The following is a 23,713-nucleotide window of genomic DNA, read 5'->3' as shown; positions in this document are numbered from 1 at the left end:
CTAAGAACACCTAATTTAACTTAAAAACAAGCAAAACTCAAGTGAGTGGTGCTCTTGCTGGTTTATAGATTGAGTTAGGTGTTCTTAATGTTTGTTTTCCATTGATTATCTTTTAATTAATTCATTTGACATATACCAAGTATTTTATTGAATAAAGTTGAAGGTCTGTGTTAATCATCATTAAAATCTCTCTCTCTCTCTCTCTCTCTAACACACATTTTTTAAACATTTGAAAAATAATACCAGTAATTGTAAATGGATAAGGTTCATAAATTGCATTGTTTAAAATTGTTCATTTAAAAGCTCATTTTCAAAAACTAAAAGATGTTCAAAATATATATGTAAACTGAAAGAAATAATAATAAATGTTTTCTGTTAAATTTATTTAATGCTTTCTAATCAAAATAATTATAATTGAAAATGTAGTAATATTTATGTCTGTTTGTTTCAAACCTTTCTGAATGATTTGTGCTTTTGATTTTTTGATTTACATAATAATACAAAGGAGAATCAATAAATAAGGTAACAAGTGAACTGAATGTATTTTTGTTAGTATAAATGTGAATCTACAGCTATACATACATAGGTAAGAACACTATGTTTCTGTATAATCAAATTTGTCCAATACTTGTTCCACGGGGTAATTAATGCATCCATTCTGTCGGAAAATAATTTTGTGTCATGCAAAATTCTAGCCAGGCAATGACTGCCTGTTGCATACTCTCTACAGTCAGAAATCATTGTCCACAGAGATGCTTTTTCTTGGGCCCAAAGAGATGAAAGTTATGGGAGCCAGATCTGAACTATAGAGTATTCTAAAATCTCTCAATATATATCATCAATATGAGACCAGTTTCTTAAGACAATATGCATTTTTGTATTGCTGTGCAAGAGAATGACACCATCTTGTAGTTCTCTGGTCTCCGTACCTCAGTAACAGCAACAGATTCAAGGTATAAGTGTTAGTCATCTTCCTCTATTGTAGAGACCTTGTGACCTTATTTATTGATCCTTCATTGTATAATAAATTTTTAAATCATTATCTGTAATAACTAACTTTATTTTGAATTATAATTTTTTATTCTGAATAAATCTGTATGAAAGTTATGATAATGAAAGCAATGGTTTAATTTAAATTTATAATTAAGACATTTTTTAATGCAATCTTCATACAAATTTGAATCTTTTTCTATTGTATTAACTAAATTATTTATATTTCTATAACTATATAATAATTATAATTCAATAATGTTTTAAAAAATTATGTTTACATATATAATTTAAATATTTTTTGTAATAAATGATTTAATTTCAAATTACTAAATCTTTTTCAAGTAATTAATAATATGCCCTATAGTTATTTGTTGGAGTATTGCATTATGCCATTTAATTTAATTGAATTGAATAAATCAAGTGTCATAATATATGTAATTAAAGCATGAAATTATTAATAATTAATTTGTAATATTTTAATGATATTAATTAATTTAACACCATTTTTTAAACAGTTATTTTGTGAAATAAATTTAATAACTCTGATCAAATTCCCAATAGAAGCAACTTTTTTCGCATTAAGATAACCTAATATCCCAATTACCAACTTATTTATTTACGAAATTATCATCACGTAATGAATAAATCAATTAGAGTAAATCTGGCGTAGATTATTACATTAGTAATTAGCGTACTTTGTAATTCATCAAAATCCGTGCTGCCATCTGTTGAATATTTTCATAAATATATTTAAAATTTAGTTTTTAAGAAATGATAAAATAACTAATATACATAGAAATATGTATAGTTTTATTAATTATTCACAAATTAATCATTACAATAAAGTTATCTCTTACTAGAAACAAGTACAGTAAGAGGACATAAGAATATAATTTCCCTTCAATTAATTTCAAATTATTTATTCTTAATTTTAACTGATGTATTGCAACTTTTAAGCGAGCACCTTTATCGGGAAGGATGGCGACATTACTGCTAACCTACTTGCTAGTCTACAATAGCAGTAATGTCGCCATCCTTTCCGATAAAGGTGCTCGCTTAAAAGTCGCAATAGATAAGTTAGAATTAAGAATATAATTATAAATTGATTTGGTTAAATTTATTATTTTTTTTCTAGGTGTTAGAATTATTCACTACAATAAGAGAGATGACTAAAGAATTAGTCCAGCAACATAATATTGTAGCACCTCTGTGTAGGCAAACTAGTAATCTTGCTCTCGACACTATTCTTTGTAATTCTCAGCAGTACGAAGTATTATATGTTGGAAAAATAAAGGTAAGTGTTGAAAAATATGTAAGTTACAGCATTTATTAAGTTACGTATTTATATACACAAATAAATTAAAAATGCATATGTAATTATTAGATAAGGTAATATAGTATTATACACCGACACCTAAAAGAACAAATAAACTGTTGGGTGTCAGTGTATAGTATTTGTAGTTAATATCAGTTTTAGTGTTGATTGAGCCAATATATATTTTATAGAGAGAAAAAAAATTAATTTTATACACTTTTCTTTTGTATTAAATTCATTGACCTAATTAATATTCCATATTACACATTTCAAATTAATTTATTATGGATAAATTATTGAATGTTATGCAGTGATTTTTGTTGCTTGTATGAAGCTGGGATAGAGTGGGCCCTTTTGCCATTTTTCTGTATTTTTGGGACAAATTAAATATGTTATATTCTGTTATTAAAAATAACATTAATTTATAGAAATAGGAACAGCTATGGACTAACCAATTTTCTCTGAGCCTGCAGATAAATTCTTAGCTCTTCCTCTCTCAATGAGGACCTGATGCATTAAAATTAAAAATACAGAATTTAAGAACATGTTTCAAATATACATTTTCATTTCCTGTATTTGAAAGTTTCTACATAGAAAGAAATAATGTAGAATAAATAATCCAAACATTTAAATGTGTGCCTAAGAATAATAATAAGAATATATATAAAGAAATATTGTATACGAGTATTTGATTGTATATACATGTTAAGAGATGCATGTAGTGTGACTAAAAGGTTCAGTGAATGTTAGAATAAAAATTACAAAACAGAAGATACATAGGAATTATTATTGGCCTTTAAAGTACTCTCCATGAGAGATTTTGCACTTTTCAGCATGTTCATAAACCTTCTGGAAACAGTTGAAAAGGTCTTGTTTGGGAAATGCCATAAGAACTGTTGTCACATGGGCTCGAATCTCAGAGACACTAACAAAATGTTATTCCTTAATGACCTCTTTGACACAAAGAAACAAATACAAGTCCACAGGCACAAGATCACTTTGTCAACATTTCGTGTCTCTGTCACCATTTTTCTCAATGTGAAGCATAACTTCATGTTGTACCATTGTTCCATTGCTTAATGATACAACATCTCATACAGACTGTTCTTGAATGACTGTGGTGGAATCTCTCTGGCTTGAAATACACGTGGCTACATCACATGCATTTCAAGCCAGAAGATGATTCTAAACATGTCCTTGGAAGTCTGTGTGCTTGCTCAACCATTGTGGCATGCATTGCATTCAAGATAGCCTAACATCCACTGAACTTTATAAACACACCACATATTATATTAAAGCATCATAAAATAATCACTGTCTGAAAAAAAAAAAATATGGCTAAAATAAAAGCTACTTTATTTTATGGTATGGATAATAAAATTATATAATTAAATAGGAAGACTAGAACAGTTTCTATCCAAAACAAGTATGATTTATTAAGTGATAATGCAAGTGTGAGTGGAAATACTCAAAAATAGACAACTGTAAGCATTTTAGAGATAATTTTCATTTTTTTAAGATGTAAATGACCATTCAGTTTTCTAAGGTTAAGGAAGAAGTATTGTAGACAAGTGAAGAAACTTGGAAGACTCCACGTGGTTGCTATTGGTGAGATGCATACCCACAACTATCAAGATTCAATGGTGGTATCCATTCAGACTTACATTTTTGCATGCTCATAAAATCAATAATTATTATCATATTTATCTAGCTTTGAATTATATAACTTTTAAGATTAAAAAGTAACTCAGAGGACAATGATTTCAATTAGAATCTGATCTGAATAACTGAATTATTTCTTCCCAAAAAAAGTTTTTGACTCAGATAATCAAGAATCCTAAAATGCTTGCTACCAGGGATTTCATTTAACTTTAATTATAAATTTGATCTGAATATTTTTATTATAATTTGAGAAAATGACAATAATAATCAATAAAGTAAATAAAGAATAAAAACTGTGAAAGAGCAAGTTATTAATATTAAATAAGGTAAGAGAGAACTTTTACAGCCTATCAAATTACATAAATATGATAAAGGCTTTTTACATACAAAGTATATTTCCTAGAATTCTTTTGACTTGATAATTTGAGTTTTTTTTATTTTGTTTAATTGCACAAAGAACAATAGAATGGTTTTTAAACAATTCTTTTAATTTTATTTACGTGTATAATTTCCTTTTATCATAATGTGATGTTTTGCTTGTATTGTTAATGCAATAGACTTTATATATAAGTAATATAGTTTAATACATAGTTACAGTGACTAAATTTTATATTTATCCTTCACAATATAAATCATGTAATCTTGATTTGCAAATGTCTATGTCAACTGGCTCTGTATTCATTTTATATTGCCCAGATGATTGCATGAAAACAACCAAGAGTGTCATGATTTAATAGAAGAATTCTTGGTTTAATCACTTTCAAAGCAGATTCTGTTCTGTTTCATGAAAGGTTTCCTTTCTCTCTCTCTATTTAAGCAGATGGAAAACTGGATAGTCGAAAATAAATCAATAAACTAATAAAAACGTTTTCAAACAGATTTTACTGATCATCTTCAGTTGCCAATTATTCAAATTCTTTAGAATGTACAGTATAATTACAAATTCAAAATAACCAAGTCGTAAATGAAAATTTTAAGATAATAATTAAAATGTAATTATTAATAAATACAAAATTAAATTTTTTAAAATGAATTAAATTAATAAATATCAAATATTTTAAAAATTCGTAAGATGTAATTCTTAATTAAATGTTCATAAATTATATTTCGTAATATGCCCGCCAGGCATTTGATAGGTTTTCCGCATCCCAATGATTGATGCAGTGTGACTTTTTTGTATGCTTTTTACATTTCCAATTTTTCTACAAATCCAATGTTGTGTAAGTTAGAATTGGGCCTAATGATTTTGGCTTGATTCCATTGAATGTGCATGTCATTATTCTGTGAATAAGCTGCCAGCACCATGTTACTGGGGTTTTCCTAGGCATCTATTTATGTTCCTCGATCCTCTGCTGTAAATTACAAAGTGTAGCTCCTATGAATGTACTAACCTTGAATCAAAATGCTGGTCATCCCAGTGGCTGAGTCCCGGTCATATAGTTTTTTATCATTTCGCAGTATCTTAAAAATTATCGGGTTATGTCGACATACCAAAGATACTTCACCATTATGAGCTGCTTTCCTCTGGATGTTGAGGAAGGTGGGGATTATTATTTAAGACTACCCTTAAAGGTTATAAAACAATTGATTGACACTTTCCTTACACCAAAAGCAGTAACACCAGCATTAAACGGGAGGCAAAGGGTGGTCTTAAATTATAACCCCACCTTCCTTAACATCCAGAGGAAAGCAGCTCGTGGTGACAAAGTATCTTTGGTTTGGTATCTGTTTATTAGTTAAGATTATAATAATTTATATCTGAATTAGTCAAACTAAATTTTAAAATTAAATATTATCTATAAATTATTTTTTTAGTTTAATATTGATGATTTATTTTTATTTATATTCTGTATATAAAATATACATGGCAATATCCAATGAGCAGAATAAGTCACCTCCCACATTAATGAGGTGACTTATTCTGCTCATTGGATATTGCCATAGTATTAAATATTAATTGGTCGTTTCTTCTCATCCTTGGAAGTNAACAACGGTTATGATAGATGATATATGATATATCGAGTGTCATTGAAATATTATATATTTAAGGATAATTATAAGTTTATATCTATTTTCATTTTGTAAATTTCTGAAATAATATAATTTTTGTACGGATAATTTATAGAAATGTTTATCAAAACAGTTGAATAATCTGTAAATTTGTTAAAATTAATCAATGCTAAAATTATGCTTATCATCAATAAATCTATTTTTCTCATTTTTATCAGGAAAATAAATTAAATCATTCATAAAAATTTTCTGGATGATTAATAAATAAACTATAAATATGGATTAATTTTTGTTTATTTAAATATTTAAATTTTCTTTTATTGCATAAGTAATTTCTGTTGTGGGCAAAATTTTGTGGGCGTGTAGTATTTACTTGTACTTAAACTCTACCAAAGCTGCAGGACCCAGTATTCAGGCATTCTTGAGAAACTCACGATTAAAGTTTTTCTAAAACTATTAATATCTATGCAGAAACATCACTCTGGTGTTCGTGGTGTGGTGTGATTAGTTAAGGAATTGCATGAAGAGCATTAATATGCTGGTTTGATTCTCATATATTTTTTTTTACATTTATAATTTAATCTTATTGTTATTAAATTTGTTATATACAGTTTTTAATGTCATCAAAAATTTACTTTTTTTATTTTGATTACTCCATATTTAGAAAGTACATATAACATTATAATCACATTTTGTATTGTTTAATGTAACGTAGGTTTTTACCATATAATATACATATCAATACATTTATATTACATTTTATATGTAAGGATAGGAAGATATAATAAGAAACTCAACACTATCTGTACTCTGTCCAGCAAAAAATATATTATATATACTGTACTGTATATAATATTTTAGTAGGTAGACATGCCTATTCTAATCAGGAAAGAAAACTTGACAATTCTTTCTACCTGGATGCTTCAATTTTACCAGAGAGGTAAGGGCACAGCTAGAGTCCCTTTGATGTAGAAAGGGAAGTGATCAAAGTTGACAGCTAGGATTCTCTCTTTTCATTTGCCAGTGACCCCAATGATATGGGATTCAAACCTCATATTAATGCTCTTCATGCAATGCCTTAACTAATCACACCATACCATGAACACCCGAGTGGTGCTTCTGCATAGATATTAATAGTTCTAGAAAAACTATAATCGTGAGTTTCTCGAGAATGCTCGAATACTGGGTCCTACGGCTTTGGTAGAAGTTAAGTACGAGTAAATACTACACATCCAGAAAATTTTGTCAAAATTGGTGATGACAATCTCCCAGGTTTCCCCTGTAATTGTCAGATCTCAAGATTTGGGTAATTTAGAGAGGAAATAAATGATTTGAAAGTATTAATTGCTGAACTTATTTATGCTACAATTCGTCTAAAGGCAGCTAGCTCCACACAGTTGGTATTTGCCAATTGTCAAATAATTGCCTATTTGTCCTCTTTGATTTGACACATTATACTGACAAGTGGAAAATGGCAAATATCAAGTAATAGTTATATGTAAATCATTCACACAATTTGATATTGACCAAATGTTTACTCAACATTTGGTCATTATCAAGTTGTACAAATACAAAACATGTGGATCTTCATTAAGAGAACCAAAATTCTAGAAACATTTGCTTTCATAAATCAGTTCCATATTATAAAAATAATAAAAAAAAATGATTGTTTATTTTATTGGTTGAGTATCTCTTAACAAAAATTACTACTATTATTAATTGAAATAAAATATATTATTATATATCTGTTTTTCAAATTTTGGTAAAATTCAGTTTTAACAATTTTTAATAAAAATGATATGAAACTTTGTACTATAATGTTGATTAAACTAAAATTATTTAAGGTTATCAGAATTGTTGAATACAAAACATTTTCACTTTCAATTTGGATCATCCTTGGTGCATATTTAAAATACAGGGTATCTCTAAAAGAATCATTGGATTTCAAGTGATCACATTTCAGAAACTTATCAATAGAGAATGGCTAGTGCTACACCAAACAGAAGGAAAAGCATACAAGATTTTGTCCCTTTATTTTATATATGTTATTGAGCTTCCTCAATAATCCAGTTTCTCCCACACTTGATGTAGTATATCTGCTCTCATAACAGTACAGCATTTATAATGCATATCTTAAGCTTTTGCAAGTTTGTGGCATTGGCAACACATACACACAATCTTTTACATGGCTCAGAGGACTCACAAGTAATTATAAGGTGACTTGAGAGGTCACCTCTCATTGAGTCCACTGTGTCCAATTGATGGTGTATGAGAGCACTTCATTTCATTATATTCATTATCCAAATGCCACCTGTATGAAACTTGGAGAATCTTTGCTTCCAACAGTATTATAGAATGAATGTTAATGGAAAGAGAACTATAATCATATGAAATCTGGCACTTCTTGTAGAGATACTCTTGTGATATATATTATGGAGGTTTGGGACATTGATGATATGTGATGAGTCAGTCTGTTCCACTGCTAGTCTGCCTGTTCTCTTACACATTTTTTCTTCTCAGCACCCCTTACCTTGCTTCAATAAATTATCCCATATAATTTATTTTCAAATAATTACATTTCCTCTCCTCTTGATGACTCCTTACCTGATGCCCAAGGGTACAAGCCCATCCTTGATCATAATTGTGCTGATGAGTATATTCTCTTATGTGACAGACTAAGTGGAGAAGAAAAATATCTTGTATGTCTGAGTCAGATCATTCGCGAAAAGTTCCAGAGTTCTAATCAAGGTAAAAACTCAAAGTGGAGTAGCAGGTAGAGGTCTTCACCATCTCTGCATCTAGTTAGCAATTCATTTGTAATTTTAGAAAAGATGATGTTTTATAAATTAAAGAAGTTTATTTGAAAACTTCTAAAAACATTACTTATCAAAAAAAATATTATAAACTGTAAAAATAAATATGTTAATTAAGTTAATTATTAATTAAAATACTATTAACTAGTAGAATTTTTATTAATTTAAAGAGTACATTACTTCAGTTAAAAATATCATTAAAAATTTTTTTAAGGTTTCACACAAGAGAGCCCCTCCGACATTTATCGATGAAGCAGTCGAAAAATTTNCAGCAGAGAAAGTTGGAACCATCATGGTGGATCACTTTGAAATTGTCATTCACAGACAATTCAATGTGATCCACCATGTAAGGCAAGCATTCTTGTTGCACAGTGGTGAATGATTAGACAAATTTTATTATTTATTTTACTTTTAAATACCCTGTTGTTGTTTTTTTTGTTATTTATTGTTTTATTATTGTTGAGTTTATATTTAATATCATATAAAATTTAATAGCTTACTTTAAAGATAATCTGAGAAGATCTTAGTAATTCTTGTTTTAATATTAATTTACAAATTAATATTAAATGAATTTTTTAGAACTGTTATGATTAAATTCTATTTTTTAAGAAACTTTTTAACAGTTTTGAGGATAAAATTATTGCATAAATAATTAATAGCATTGAATTTTGTTTTGAAGGGTTCTGATATAGAAAATATGCAAGAAAGAAATGAAGTATTTATGATGTTAATTCGGAGGTTATGTGAACAGAAGCAATCAAGTCATACTCATGTTTCTAATGGCAGTCATCCAACAAAAGTAGATGTAAGTATTAATATATACATTTTTAAAGAACTATTACTGAATAATAGATAAATAATAATTAAATATGTATTCTTCAATCACTCTCTTTTTCTTGTATTATTTAATAAATTAATGTGATAGTTTATTTAAAAGAAACCACACTCCAATTACATTATATATATTTTTTTTATATTCTGGACATCTTTTTTCTCTTCTTCAGTCCCTAGTAGAATTTTTATTAATTTAAAGAGTACATTACTTCAGTTAAAAATATCATTAAAAATTTTTTTAAGGTTTCACACAAGAGAGCCCCTCCGACATTTATCGATGAAGCAGTCGAAAAATTTAAAATATTTAAGGCTCAACAACAAGAAGGAAGGCAAAGACATGGAAGTGGAGCAAGCATTTCTAGTTTGTCTCATAATCTTGATATGAGTGAAAAAACCAAAGAAGAAGAATTAGGTCATGCCAATTTAATGAATAATAACAACAAAGAAAATAGAGAAACAAATAGTTTGTCAGAAAATGTCTTAAAATCCAGCGAAGAATCTTTAAATAAGGTTACTGCTAACATTTATTTTTTTCATTTGTAATTGCATTACTAAAATCAGAAAATATTGTAAATTAAAATATTTGAATTTTCAGGATGATAATAGTGACCATAGTGAATATGTAAAATCTCCCATTACACCGACAGAACAATTTGGAAATATCTTGAATTCGGAACATTCTTTGATAACTCATTCGCAAAGCATAGATAATCCAGTTCGTTCTTCATTTATTCACGATTTAAAAGAACTCGCAGTTTTAAATTCAAACTCTCATATGTTACAACCACCGACAGCTAACTCACTTATTACTCACACACAAAGTTTGGATACTCCAAGTAGAACTATGCTAGTAAACGATCTTCACGACACTATCATTCATTCTAACAGAGTTAGATCGTGCAGTGGAGATGTTCCGAGACCTTCCAAGCAAACTTCGTTGCCAGTTTATCGAAGCAGAGTAAATAGTGGCGAGAGTTCGGATACGCGCCGTTCTCGAGCGGAAACGTTGCCCATTATATCAAATTCTCGCCAGCCACTTAATCGAACCATGCTCTTTCTAATAGGGCGATCAGAATTATGCTTGATTGGCATGGATAAGAAACAAGCATTACTTAGTAAAACATTTAATGACATTTCTCATTGTTCTCAGGTAATATAATCTAATATAAGTGATTACTTTAATGAAATTAATTTATAATTTGTTGATGTCAATTTTTTTAGGGTATTAAAAATCCCGATAATTTTGGATTCATCTGTAGAGAAGGAACGATGACTTCAGTAGATTGCTATGTTGGTTACGTATTTAAAGGACAAACCGAGAAATTGGTAAGCTAGAGATGATTTTGATACCAGTTTTCATGTAGGAAAATAAATTACAAAGCATTTTAAGAAACTTTTATACAGTAATTTCATTTTGTAATCCTTGGGATATCTTACATAACATGAATTTGGAATACACTTTTCTCTTACTGAAGTGAATAAGTTGCTTTTAAGTAGCGCAGGTTCGAAAAATTAATAAAAATGAAGTTTTACACACAATATTGCAGTTTCTCCTACAGCAAATGCTAGAATGTCTCCCAGGGANATAATTAGCCTTATACTAGCCCAATAAATTTTCGGCATTCGGTTGGTGTGTAGCTATATTCTGTAATGTCTGAATGGTTTCTTATGTTGAATTCTGGAATTCTGTAGAAAGATTTTCTCTTCTTATAAAGTGTACTATAAATCATAACATACTAAATTATAAAATATCAAAATAATATACATTAATAATGTATTTTATTTTAAATTACTTAAGATGTATCAAATTTAAATATCTAAAAAATTTTTATCATAACTTAAGATTATTTGTTTAAATAATAATACTGAATCCATTGTAAATTTGACAAAGTTTTAGCCTTGAAATAATTTTCATTCACGAATATTCAGATAAAACATTATTTTATCCTCCTTTAGATTCAGGTAGATAAAAATTAAAAATATCTGAGCTTGATTAAAAGATAAAATAACATTAAAAAAAGAAGACATAGAACACTGATAAGATAGCTCATAGAATATAACATTAAGAAATGTTCAATTCTGTTCATTTTTAAATATTGATTACATAATGTAAGTTTATATTTTCAAAAATTAATTACACTGTTTTGCTTTTATCTTTGTTTTATTACATTTAAACAAATTACTGTATTCAATCAGTAAGTAATTCAATTATAAATATAAAAGTATCCAAGTAAATCACATTGTTTATCAAAATATGATAAAGAATCTGACTTACTTCAATTGTTTAAATGATAACTGTAAATTGTCTAAAGTCCAGTAAATATTATTAAGTAATATTTGAGAATAAAAACTGTTGTTAAATACGTTTTAAATCTTTCTACTTGTCTTTGAAACTTGATTGTTTGATAAGTTGTGAAAGACATATACTTTGAAAAAAATTAATATAATAAAAATGTGATTTGTTAAATTATAATGAAAATTTTAGAATGTAATTTTAATGTTAGGATAAATCAATAAATAACCAGCCAAAAGCAACAGCGTGCCTAGTTGCATAGGCTGAATATTTATTTGATCTATCCTTATACTTATAAATCCTGGTATGGAGATTTTTAATTGGAGAAAATTGTACAATATTACAAAATTTAAGAAATATGATTTTAGATTGTGTTTAGAAGTACATGATCATCATTATTGTCATCAATAATAATTCTTAGAAAACAACCATGTGAAACATTTTGTGAAATGAAGAAAATTAAATGAAAAACAGAATTTCTGTTAAAAGTTTATAAAATATTAATAATTTTTAAATTATTTTAAAAATTTTTATTTCTTATTCTTAATTTCATTTTTGTTTTATGAAGAAAGTTCCTTCGAAGCTCGATAGTTTTCGTCAAAAAGCAAAGAAGTCACTCCACAGTTCTTTTGAAACTATTTTAAAGGTAAACATAGAATATAACATATAAATTTTTATTGTATAAAGTTCAAATAATTAATGCCATTTTTCATTGTGATTAATTATTAATATTAAATCATAATGCATGGTTTTATCACTAATATTACTACTAATTATGACCTTTATTAGAGAAAGGGAAGGGACGAATATCGAGAAAGAGCCGCAACATTGGATGTTGATATAAGTCAAGTAAGCCTCCTAATTACATTTATGGACTCCTTTGTTTCTCAATAATTTGCTTTAAATGTTACACAATAATATATAATTAATTTTTGTCAAAGTTTTAACTGTAATTTTTTAACAAATGATAAATATTTATTTAGAAATATAATTGAAGTAAAATATTTTAAATAATTTTTCGACGAAACACATTTTTTGAATGCCACTGAGACATTTCAAGCTGTTACATGATTGAAATTACTGAAATTTTTATACAGGGTGGTCTAAATAATAATCATAATACCTGAGATCATCAAATTTATTCATTACAATAATCTCTCTGCATAAATAACATAAAAGTAGACTTTTCATATTAATGTTTCTTCTATTTTTTGTGAATTTTAAAATATACTTATTATCCTGACTTATTATCAACAATACCTTGTTAATTGTGTCACCATCAGAAGGTAATTTTTTTTAACATGTTTCACGTATAGAGGCCTTACAATAAAGGTCAATGTTGCTGTGACACTATTACATTTCTGAGCTATAGAATAGGATGAATACAAAGAAACTTATAATTCACTTTACTTTTTCTTCTATTTTGTTTTGAAATTTTAAGTTTACTTATCCTTTTGGCTTTTTATCAACAGTAGACTTTTTCTATATTTACTAAGCTTTAATTATGTTAATATTTCAGCATACTTATTACCTTATACATTTTTGAGTGAATAGAATTTACTTTTTTAACTTAAATACAAATTAATAATTGAAATTATTAATTTGTATTTAAGTTAAAATACCAATTAATCTGTGCATACATATTTGTTCCATCTTCCTGGTAGCATTTTTATTTCTTTTGCAAATAAAAGTTTGAGGACATTGTCACGGTCATAGTCCCACAGCTGCTTCAACTTTTTTTTTGATGCAGAATTTCTGGCCTCCAAAATGCTCTTTTATGGGTCTAAAGATGTGATAATCACAGGATGAAAGATCAAGACCATACAGTAGGTGATCCAGAATTTCCCAATCAAGATATGTCAATGTTTAAACAGTGGATGGCAAACATACTGTCATGAAACAGCACATCACCTGTCACATTGCTTACTGCTCAGGATAAGTTTAACTTTTGTTTCTTGTGAATTCCAGTAATATTGGAAATTGAATATTATTTTCTATGTTTAGTCCCTTGAAAGAGCATTTGTGAGACAGCAGCTGTGGCAAAGTCTCCAAATATTTTTGCCAACATTATTCCCTATACAAAAAAGTTTGGTATAGTTGTTACCAGGAAGGTGGAACAAATGTATATGTGCAGCTGGGGAGATTATTTTGAGAAATGAATCTAGTTTCATCCTTGTGAATAAATGTTTTTATTTTATGAAGAAAACTCCATGTTAATTTTCATCATCTCTTCTACTTCATAAAAAATACAAATATATTATTTCATTAATCTTTAGTATTCAAATTTGTAATTATTAATTTTTATGTAATATTATATAACACGCATATTCATTATTATTAATAATAATTATAAGCTTGTTATGTTGAAAAAATATTTTGAGGAAGATTCATTTATGTATTCATCATCATCCTCGTTTGCCTATTATCAAATTGAGTCCTCTGTGACTTTGGAAACTTTTTCCAAGAATCCATCCCTTGATTATAAAGTGATTTGTCTATTTGTTTGGAGTCCAGAGTTTTTCTTCACTGTCTGCAGCCATTCGATCTCGAGTCTTTCTCTTTTTTTCTATATCCAATCCAGGCAAACAGTGCAGCTACTAGAAGTCTCTGGAATGTCATTCTTTCCACATATCCATACCATTTCAATTGTCTTTTGTGGATTTTATTTATGGAAGAGTAAATATTTCAGCTCCAGTCTTTTTAGTTTGTTTTTTATCAGCTCACTTGGTATTGCTCATTTTCCTTAAATATTATATATCAAAGGCTTCCAGCTTTTTGACTTCTTGTTTCTTAATTATCAGAGCCATAAATTCTATTTGGAATTTTGATACTGTCAAGTAACTTTAGTTTTAACACTCAAGTTATCGTAATCTGTGGTTAACTGGCTGTAAGGTGTTCAGATTTTCCATCATTAATATACTCAAATAATTGAATTTTTTTTATTTGCTTGATTTTATCTCCATTAAGTGAAATGTTGATATCATCAGTAGTTTTTCCAGTTATCATTACTATTTTTTATTGATATTTAGAGTCAGATTGAAAGTTCTTTACTGTTTTTTTGCGTTTAGAAGTTAAGTTCATAGTGTTTTATATTGCATCTGCTAATAGGATATCATCTGCAATTGATATACAGGGTGTCTAGAAAAGTTACTATCCAGTGGAGAAGAATTAATGGAGTGGAGAAGCATGTTCTGGATCTCAAGAACTTTTTGAGGTTGAGGGCCTAACAGTTTGTGGTGTTAGTTAGCATCTGTTTTGGAAAACTTGACTATCAAATTTTGCATGTATCATAATGGTGCACCTGTTTATTTAGAAATTGCTTTGTTACCCAATATCTGTGAATTTCCCATCATACAGAATATTCCACCATGAATATTTGCTACTCAATCGTCAACACCATTATCACTCAAACAATACAGACTTGCAATCTCACTCTGTCAACTTTGTCCAGGTGAATGTGAATAGGCATTCCAGGTAATCTGTGAGCAAACAGTAATGCCATCTACCACAAAGTGGAAATGCAGGACATACAACTTATGGGTCTCATATGCAATACCATATGTATAACTTTAATGTCAATGCAAATTTCTCACTGTAAACAGTAACTTTAATTTTTTTTATTTTACACAAGCCCTTGTTTTACTGTTCCTGCATTATATATAAACTGAATTTAATATTATACACTAAAACTTGAGACTGAATTGAAGTTTATGGTGATTTTTACCATCCCTGCAATGTAAAATGGTGCTAGGAAAGACCAGTAGAGAAAGAGGAATGGGGGGAAAAAAGGTCATTCTCTTCTATTCATTCATTGCATCCTACTAACTGATTTGTCTTCACACTTCATACTCTAGATAAAATTGTATTAATCTATTTTTAAGGAAATACAATTGAATGAAAATTTATAAAGCAATAAACTTTTGTTTGTACTGTATGTGCTTTTATGCATTGTAGTTTTGTTTTCAGGCTTTTGTCCTACAGGATTTTGCAACTTAGCTATTCTAATTTAATTTATTAAACTAGTGAATGCTTAATAAACGAATAGATTAACTTAATGTTATCTTTATATAAATGTTAATGATATATTAATAATTAATTACAGAAATATCTGAAACTAATATAAACGTAAACACAAATAACTTAACTGAAATTGTATTAACAAATGCGATTGGTTCAAAATTTCTAATGATTATAAAAACCATAAACAATTATTATTTTTATTATTATCATTTTATTTATTTATTTTTTAATAAGTTTTGATAGAAATATAAATTAATAGGTAGTATTGAATTGTTTATCATTTGTTATCTTCTAAAACAAATATCATGTAAATTAAACATATTTAATCTGTAGCCTAAATCTATGCATAAAGTAGCCCTGTTCTTCCTTGTTTTGCTGTTGTGTTCTATGGTGACTTGTATGGTTTACTTGATTGATATATTTAATCAGTCATTTACAATAATATAATATTTGAAGTTTTTGTATTTGATTAGCTTTTGTGATATGTTTTCAGTGCATTAAAGGTCAGGAAAATTTTCAGAAAGTTCTATTGTATTCTTATTTACATTTTAATATAAGTATTATAAACAAATGTTATAATGATCCAGTTTTATTCTGATTTGTTTAGCACTCAGCATATATTCAGGAACACATCCTGAGAGTATGAGAGTATCTTTTTGTGAGGTTTGCTGATTGAATGAAAAGTGTCACGGCAATCGAACGGTCAGCACTGTCGTGTGGGAGTGGGAAAACTCACTGAGACAGGTCCTCCATCGTAAACTGTTTAATAAATATAAAAATTTCTCTTACAACATATCCTTAAAAAGGCATAACACCTATTCGAAGTCAAGAAACAAGTCTGTAACACAAAAATTTCAACTGTTCTGACAATAGTTTTTCTTCTGGTGATGGTGGCGTGAAGACGTCAACTCTGGGGTGCACAACACTACTTGGACCGAGGTCTTCTAGCTACAAGGTGGATTTTAGTGATCTTGATGGCACAGGAGGGTGAAGACAAATCCTCCGAATATCTAACAAGCTCTCGTAGGAGAATGTCCGGATGACAAGAATCTTGGAGAGGAGCACTGCAAACTAAGGACCAAGAACTAAGAACCAAGATTGCCACATCTTTTTTTCATGCGGTTTTTATAAGTTTTCTCTTGGTCCCAGATCGAACATTCCGATAGGTTGATGCCGATTTGCCCACGCTTTCTGATTGGTTTTTTACTCATTATGAAACATAACAAGATCAGAACCCAGACTGACTGACAATTCGATTCCCATCAAAGATGTTCGATCTAAGCACTCAAATTCATGTATTGTTTTAATCTGAGTAGTTTGATTTTCTTAGAAATTTCTATAGACATGTCCTTATATGGATATAAAATATTCATTTTTCGTTTGATGGTTTCTTTTAAACAACATTATAATAATTTGAAGTTTAGACTATTTACAAAAAGTCATAATTAACTTTTGAGTCCATCATTATCCTTTATACACTACCATAGAAGTAACAGTTAAGTTACAGAGAATAAGTTAAGTTACCATAGAAGTTACAGAGAAAGGCTGACACTTGATCTTTTTTAACCTTGGAATTTTTTTACCAATTTTTACCAATGTTTTAAGAAGAGTTCTTCAAAGCAAAATTTTTNTGAGGTCAGGAGACCTAGCTGTCTGGATTTCATGGGACATTATGCGATCGGCAAAGAAGTGTCCCAAAAATGTAGCCCAAACACCAGAACCTCTGTGAGCAAGTAGTAGTGCCATCTACTGCAAATTGGAAATGCAGGACATACAACTTATGGGTCTCATATGTGATGTTGTACATATAACTTTAATGCTATTACAAATTTCTCATTGTATAGTAACTTTTCAGACAATCTATATCAACATTGAATGCTTGGTACTATTTAATTTTTTGATATTTTATGTAGTCTTGTTTGGAGTCAAGAATATAGGAAAAGACTGCAAGAGCATATTGTATGACATAGCAATGATGAAAAGCAAAGAGATTCTTCTTTGTTTTTCTGATAACAATTGTATAAAATTAAAGCTTAACTTAATTAAAATAAAAGAATAACTTAATTTTGATAGTTGTTACATTGAAGTAATTGCAGTCCATGTTTAATGAAATGATTCTTCTAGTTCTTCTTAAAGCCCAATGCAAAAGTTGTTCTTTTTGGAAGACTGCATGTTTTAGAATAGCATTTTTGCTTGTTTTTTATTATATGTGTTTATTATTCATTCATGACAACAGATGAAGGTTGTATAAGTAGAAACAAACTTATTCAAGGAACATGATTGTTGTGAATCAATTGGTTTATTAGTTGGTCTAAATCATATATGTTCTATTCCTTCAGACAAAATCCTGTAAGTGACTTTGATACATATGAATAATATTGACTTACAAATATGGATTAGTGATCAAAGACAAGGCATTATTCATGCTCTAGAGATGAATTTTATAGATGAATTTCCTGAAATGATATATGTAGAGATAACTTTAAATTAAATGAAAATGGAGACAATAGATGGAAGCTAATAAGCTATGACTTAATAGACTATAATGATAAAATTAGTCTTGATGCTAGATAAGATGTAAAGGTTTCTTTTTAAACACTTATATACAATTATAAAAGCCTTAAAAAAATATATTTTGACAACTGCTAGATTTATTATTTGATGCATTCATTCAGGAATATTGAATAAACTTTGGCAAACAGAACACTGCATTAAGTTTTCAAAGTATTTGACAGTAATGACATACATTGTTCCTTTATCTGCAAATGTCTGCTATAAAGATAGCTTGTTGAGATTGAATTTAGCATGTGCCATCTTCATCTTTTTCTTTTTCTACGTTTATTTATACATACTTTTCAGGCTTTTCATTGTCTTATTGGTCATAGCTTTAATAAGTAAGAAAGGAAATACAATGTATTATTCTACCACCTCAGGGCATAAGGCCCTATTTCCTAAATGCTTTAAAATCAAGTTGTGCACTTGGATATGAGTGGAATTATTACAATGCATTAAAAGGGTGGTTGATCTAGGATATGTGTCACATAATTTGGGGGTGGATATGTATGACAGCATTCTGGAACATTACAGAGGGTGGCATGGTATGATAGTTGAAAACTATAAAACAGTATTATATAATTTATAGACAATTTCTATAAGAACTTGTCTATAAATTTTTATTATTTTTCTTGAGTTGGAGAATTCAAAGGTATAAAAGTTTAGCATAGGGCTTAGCATATTTTTATATATTAAAATCTAATGGAATACATCAGGCTTACAGAATATGAAAATATCTACTGCAATTAAGAATGTACAGTTTACTAGTATAATACAAATAATTTTAATTTATTAAAAAGTTATCTCTACATTGTTATTAGATATGATTTGATATATGATGATATGATGTTATTTAATACTTTAAAATATTGGATAACATTCATTCCAATGTGATAATTCTTAATATGGTTAAAAATACTTGTCTAAATAGTTCACATTTCTCATTTAAACTTTAACTTCCAATCTTATATATATAATTCAAAGTAATTATATAATTATATTGAAGTTTTTTGCATTTATTTTTATAATGTAATAATATTTAAATGTTATAGTAAATATATTTAAATATTATAATATATTGAAGTTTAAATTCTCTGAACAGGTAGACGAAGTGATGAAAGCATTAAAACAGGCATTTCACAGTGCTCATCAAACTTTTCAGTATCATCATCATCAAAATAACAAGAATCAAGCAGTTATCTGTGAAACTTGTCCAATGCATTGGTTTCATAAGTTGTGTGTCGAGTTAGAAGGTGAGAATTAACTTTTATAATATTAGCTCGTTTTTTTTCCCTATTATTTTAATGTTTCATTTCCTTAAATTTCCTTAAATCCATTAACTTTAAATTGTATTTTGTATGAATAAAGCTTTATATAATTTTTGTAGTTATTAAATGTCTGTTTAACATGTGAGAAGAAGTAAATTTCTGCTATTTGTGCTCTAAAATGAAAGTAATTTTATAAACTGTAGATAAAAACATATTAATAAATTTTTTTTAATAATATTTTATTTGTCAAATTTGTAAATTTTCTTCAGAGTGCATCTAAAATAGAAAATTTTTATTTTTTATAATTATTTTTTATTTATGATGTTAATGGATAACCGATGATTAAAACTAATTTCAAATTGGTTTATCCATTTTAAGTTACTCTAATTATGTTAATTATTACCCGAGAAGTATGCAATGTACTGTACATTAATTCATAGAGTAAATGTTCAAGTTTCACTTACCATCTTCATTCAAACATCTACTTTGCAGCAGAGAAAGCATTTTGAGTTCTGCAGTCTGTTAACTCTGAATCAGTCATTGTTGTGCAACAAGAACATTTGCCTTACATGGTAGATCACTTCAAAATTGTTTCTGAATGACAATTTTAAAGTGATCCAACATGATTGATTCCAACATTGCAAACTGCAGAATGCAAAACACTTTCTCTGTTGTGGAGTTGCCATTTTGGTTTAAGGCACTTCCCAGAGGCAGCATACAGAAAGACATTTGTAAACAGATGTTAGGTGAACTAAAAGATTTTCTCTATCAATTGATGTATTGTACGTTGTATATTTCTTGCGTAATAATTAACATAATTACAGTAATTTAAATGGTAGCATTCCTTTAGAAGAACTTGTAGATTAAGCACTTTGAGTAATATTAATATTCAGTGAAGATCAAAAATTAGCTTTAGTGACTTATTGCCAGTCAGTCTGTTCCTTCTGTGGCATTTTAAGACATTAGAAAACATATATTCATAACAAATACTCATAGTTTGTGCACACAAATAATTGCTCTCTATAATGTACAGATGTTCATAAACACCTGATGTAATATTCTTTTCCTGTAATGGGTTCACTTTCTTATCTGCAACTTTACTTTCTAAGTAACGGATAATGTAAATGTTGATTTTCTTTGTTTTCATCAAACTTTCGACAGCATCTGAAAAGAAAGAACAGATGGATGATAGACAGGATTTTACCTTAATATTTCAGTATTATTGATTATTAAACATTTCAAAATGTTAATTTAATAACAATTTAATTTTTAATTGTTAAAATTACAGAAAGTTTTCATTGTGTTTTGTTTGAAAAATGTTCTAATACCTTTAAATTTTTCACAGGACTCTCCACTGAAGAAGCCCAACTCATTATCATTAAGCGTTTGCAAAGTCTGCCAGACAATGAACGGGAAGATATAATGTTAAAGTCTCAGGTAGATATATAAAAATTTAAAAGGTGGTTTTATTTTTACATATCACTTATCATCAGATTTTAGGACCTTTGAAAAACTTAATCTGAACTTAAATTTAAGAATTCTATTCTAAACAATTCACACATATTAAAACTAAATTATTTAATTTCTGTTTGAGGATTTAAGTAAGTTAAAAATATGTAAAAGCTATATGTTTTGGTGTAAAGCCGTAGACAACCAGCCAGCTGAAGCAGTTAAGCACAAACATCAATTCATAAAAGTCAGAGTGGACATATTCCCCCAGTATTTTTGAACCAGTAAATTGTTCCCCTCTGAAGATATATACATATTTTTATTTTATATCACACTAAAAAAATAGAAATAAGTACACTGTACACAAAAGATACATCATATTTTTTACATTCATGCAAACCCAACAATGAGAAATTTTTCTAACTCTTTGTCATTGGTCTAATGCCTCCAATATATATACAGATTGTTATCAGTATAGTTAAGGCATCAGCCTACTGCTCTGGAGGACTCAGGTATAAACTCCAAGCCATCCCAGGAATTTTTCATGAGCAGTCCATTCTGCATATATTGTGTCGTTCTCTCCACAACTGTGGGCCTGACTGAATCCATGATGTTTATAGGAAAAGGGGCTCTCTTCTACAGAAAGAAGCAAAGAGCCAAAATGAAAACAGATGTATAAAAACATGATCAGAAAACTAAATTGATTAAGTTGAAGTTTTCTAAAGCTAAATGTGTTTATCCAAATCTAATAAAAAAGGAAAAAATCTAAGTTATTTAATGTTATTTGGATGTAATTTATGAACATAGTTTATATTTTCATTTAAAATTACAGAATTAAATCTGAACTTTTGTTTTAATGAATTTCAAATAATTGTACTAATTATTTAACTCTAATTACACACTAAAATGTTATATTATAGATATAAAAATTGTCATGATTACAGATTTAAATTGTTATTTAAATTATTTAAATTTATATTATACATTATATAATTTTGTAAACAAGGACATTAATATTAAATGAATTTTTTAGAACTGTTATGATTAAATTCTATTTTTTAAGAAACTTTTTAACAGTTTTGAGGATAAAATTATTGCATAAATAATTAATAGCATTGAATTTTGTTTTGAAGGGTTCTGATATAGAAAATATGCAAGAAAGAAATGAAGTATTTATGATGTTAATTCGGAGGTTATGTGAACAGAAGCAATCAAGTCATACTCACGTTTCTAATGGCAGTCATCCAACAAAAGTAGATGTAAGTATTAATATATACATTTTTAAAGAACTATTACTGAATAATAGATAAATAATAATTAAATATGTATTCTTCAATCACTCTCTTTTTCTTGTATTATTTAATAAATTAATGTGATAGTTTATTTAAAAGAAACCACACTCCAATTACATTATATATATTTTTTTTATATTCTGGACATCTTTTTTCTCTTCTTCAGTCCCTCTTTACAAATTCTTTTTTATCTAATGTCATTTTTTTTTTGTGTTAAATTCAGTGTTACATATTTATATTTGTTTAGTTATAAATTATAGTACTTTTTATAAGAAGATGAAATAATCTGTCTACAGAACTCCAGAATTCAACATAAGAAATCATTTATACATTATAGTAGTGTTTCTCAATCTTTCTCTCATTGTGGACTGCCAAACCAGTTATACACAACTATGAATTATACTTATATTTGCTTATCAAGTGTTATTGTATGTAACAAAGATGTATAGTAACTACAGATCACTATTTAAATGTCATTGTAATCAATTGTGCCATTGTCAGTACAATCAAATATATTTTTATGGATTAGTGGTTGAAAAACACTGCTTTATATAATACAAATTTAATTTTATGCTGTCTATTTTATAATATGTATCTGCATAAGAGATTAAGATTATATTCTGTAATATACAAACATCGCTAAACCCGATATATAATAAAGCTACACACCAACCGAATGCCGAAAATCTATTGGGCTAGTATAAGGCTAATTATTAAATGAAATTACGTAACCAATTTGGCTTTAGAGGTAAGCATTAGGCGCCATCTCTTATTAACATTAATAATTATAAATAAATTAATTTAAATAATTTAGAACCTCTGGAAGAAAAAATCGGCTCGGAGCGGGACTTGAACCCACAACTCCTGCTTACCGTGCAGATGCGTTGCCAGTTACGCTATCTGGACCTCCAGTCCGATCTCCTCTTCCAGCGTATATAAGCTATGTAACCATCAACGGTTATTACAACGCATCTGCACAGTAAGCAGGAGTTGTGGGTTCGAGTCTTGCTCCGGGCCGATTTTTTCTCCCAGCGGTTCTAAATTATTTAAATTAATTAATTTATTTATAATTATTAATATTAATAAGAGATGGCGCCTAACGCTTACCTCTAGTGCCAAATTAATTACGTAATTTATTTAGTAATTAGCATTAAAAAATAGCCCGATTAATTTACGGCCCATAAAACATGACTTCCAGTTTTGCTCTAACA

The 23,713-nt window shown here is 28.2% G+C and overlaps 1 protein-coding gene across 1 annotated transcript in view; it reads left to right on the top strand.

The window, feature by feature from the left end:
* The window catches only part of LOC111639743 (TBC1 domain family member 1-like), a 90,741-nt gene that overhangs the window by 48,165 nt on the left and 18,863 nt on the right, over window positions 1-23,713 (top strand). The window contains exons 2-10 of the mRNA XM_023385687.1: window positions 2,129-2,287; window positions 9,008-9,139; window positions 9,473-9,598; window positions 9,871-10,137; window positions 10,223-10,777; window positions 10,849-10,953; window positions 19,596-19,746; window positions 21,107-21,198; window positions 22,344-22,469. Of these exons, the coding sequence (XP_023241455.1) occupies window positions 2,129-2,287; window positions 9,008-9,139; window positions 9,473-9,598; window positions 9,871-10,137; window positions 10,223-10,777; window positions 10,849-10,953; window positions 19,596-19,746; window positions 21,107-21,198; window positions 22,344-22,469 (1,713 nt within the window). The remainder of the gene's footprint in view (window positions 1-2,128; window positions 2,288-9,007; window positions 9,140-9,472; window positions 9,599-9,870; window positions 10,138-10,222; window positions 10,778-10,848; window positions 10,954-19,595; window positions 19,747-21,106; window positions 21,199-22,343; window positions 22,470-23,713) is intronic.

Source organism: Centruroides sculpturatus, unplaced genomic scaffold, assembly GCF_000671375.1.
Source record: "Centruroides sculpturatus isolate CEXI.00-Female unplaced genomic scaffold, Cexi_2.0 scaffold212, whole genome shotgun sequence".
NCBI classification, from domain to species: Eukaryota; Metazoa; Arthropoda; class Arachnida; order Scorpiones; family Buthidae; genus Centruroides; species Centruroides sculpturatus.
The sequence above is the reverse complement of the archived record's forward strand: the minus strand, read 5'-3'. Positions and strand labels throughout refer to the sequence as shown.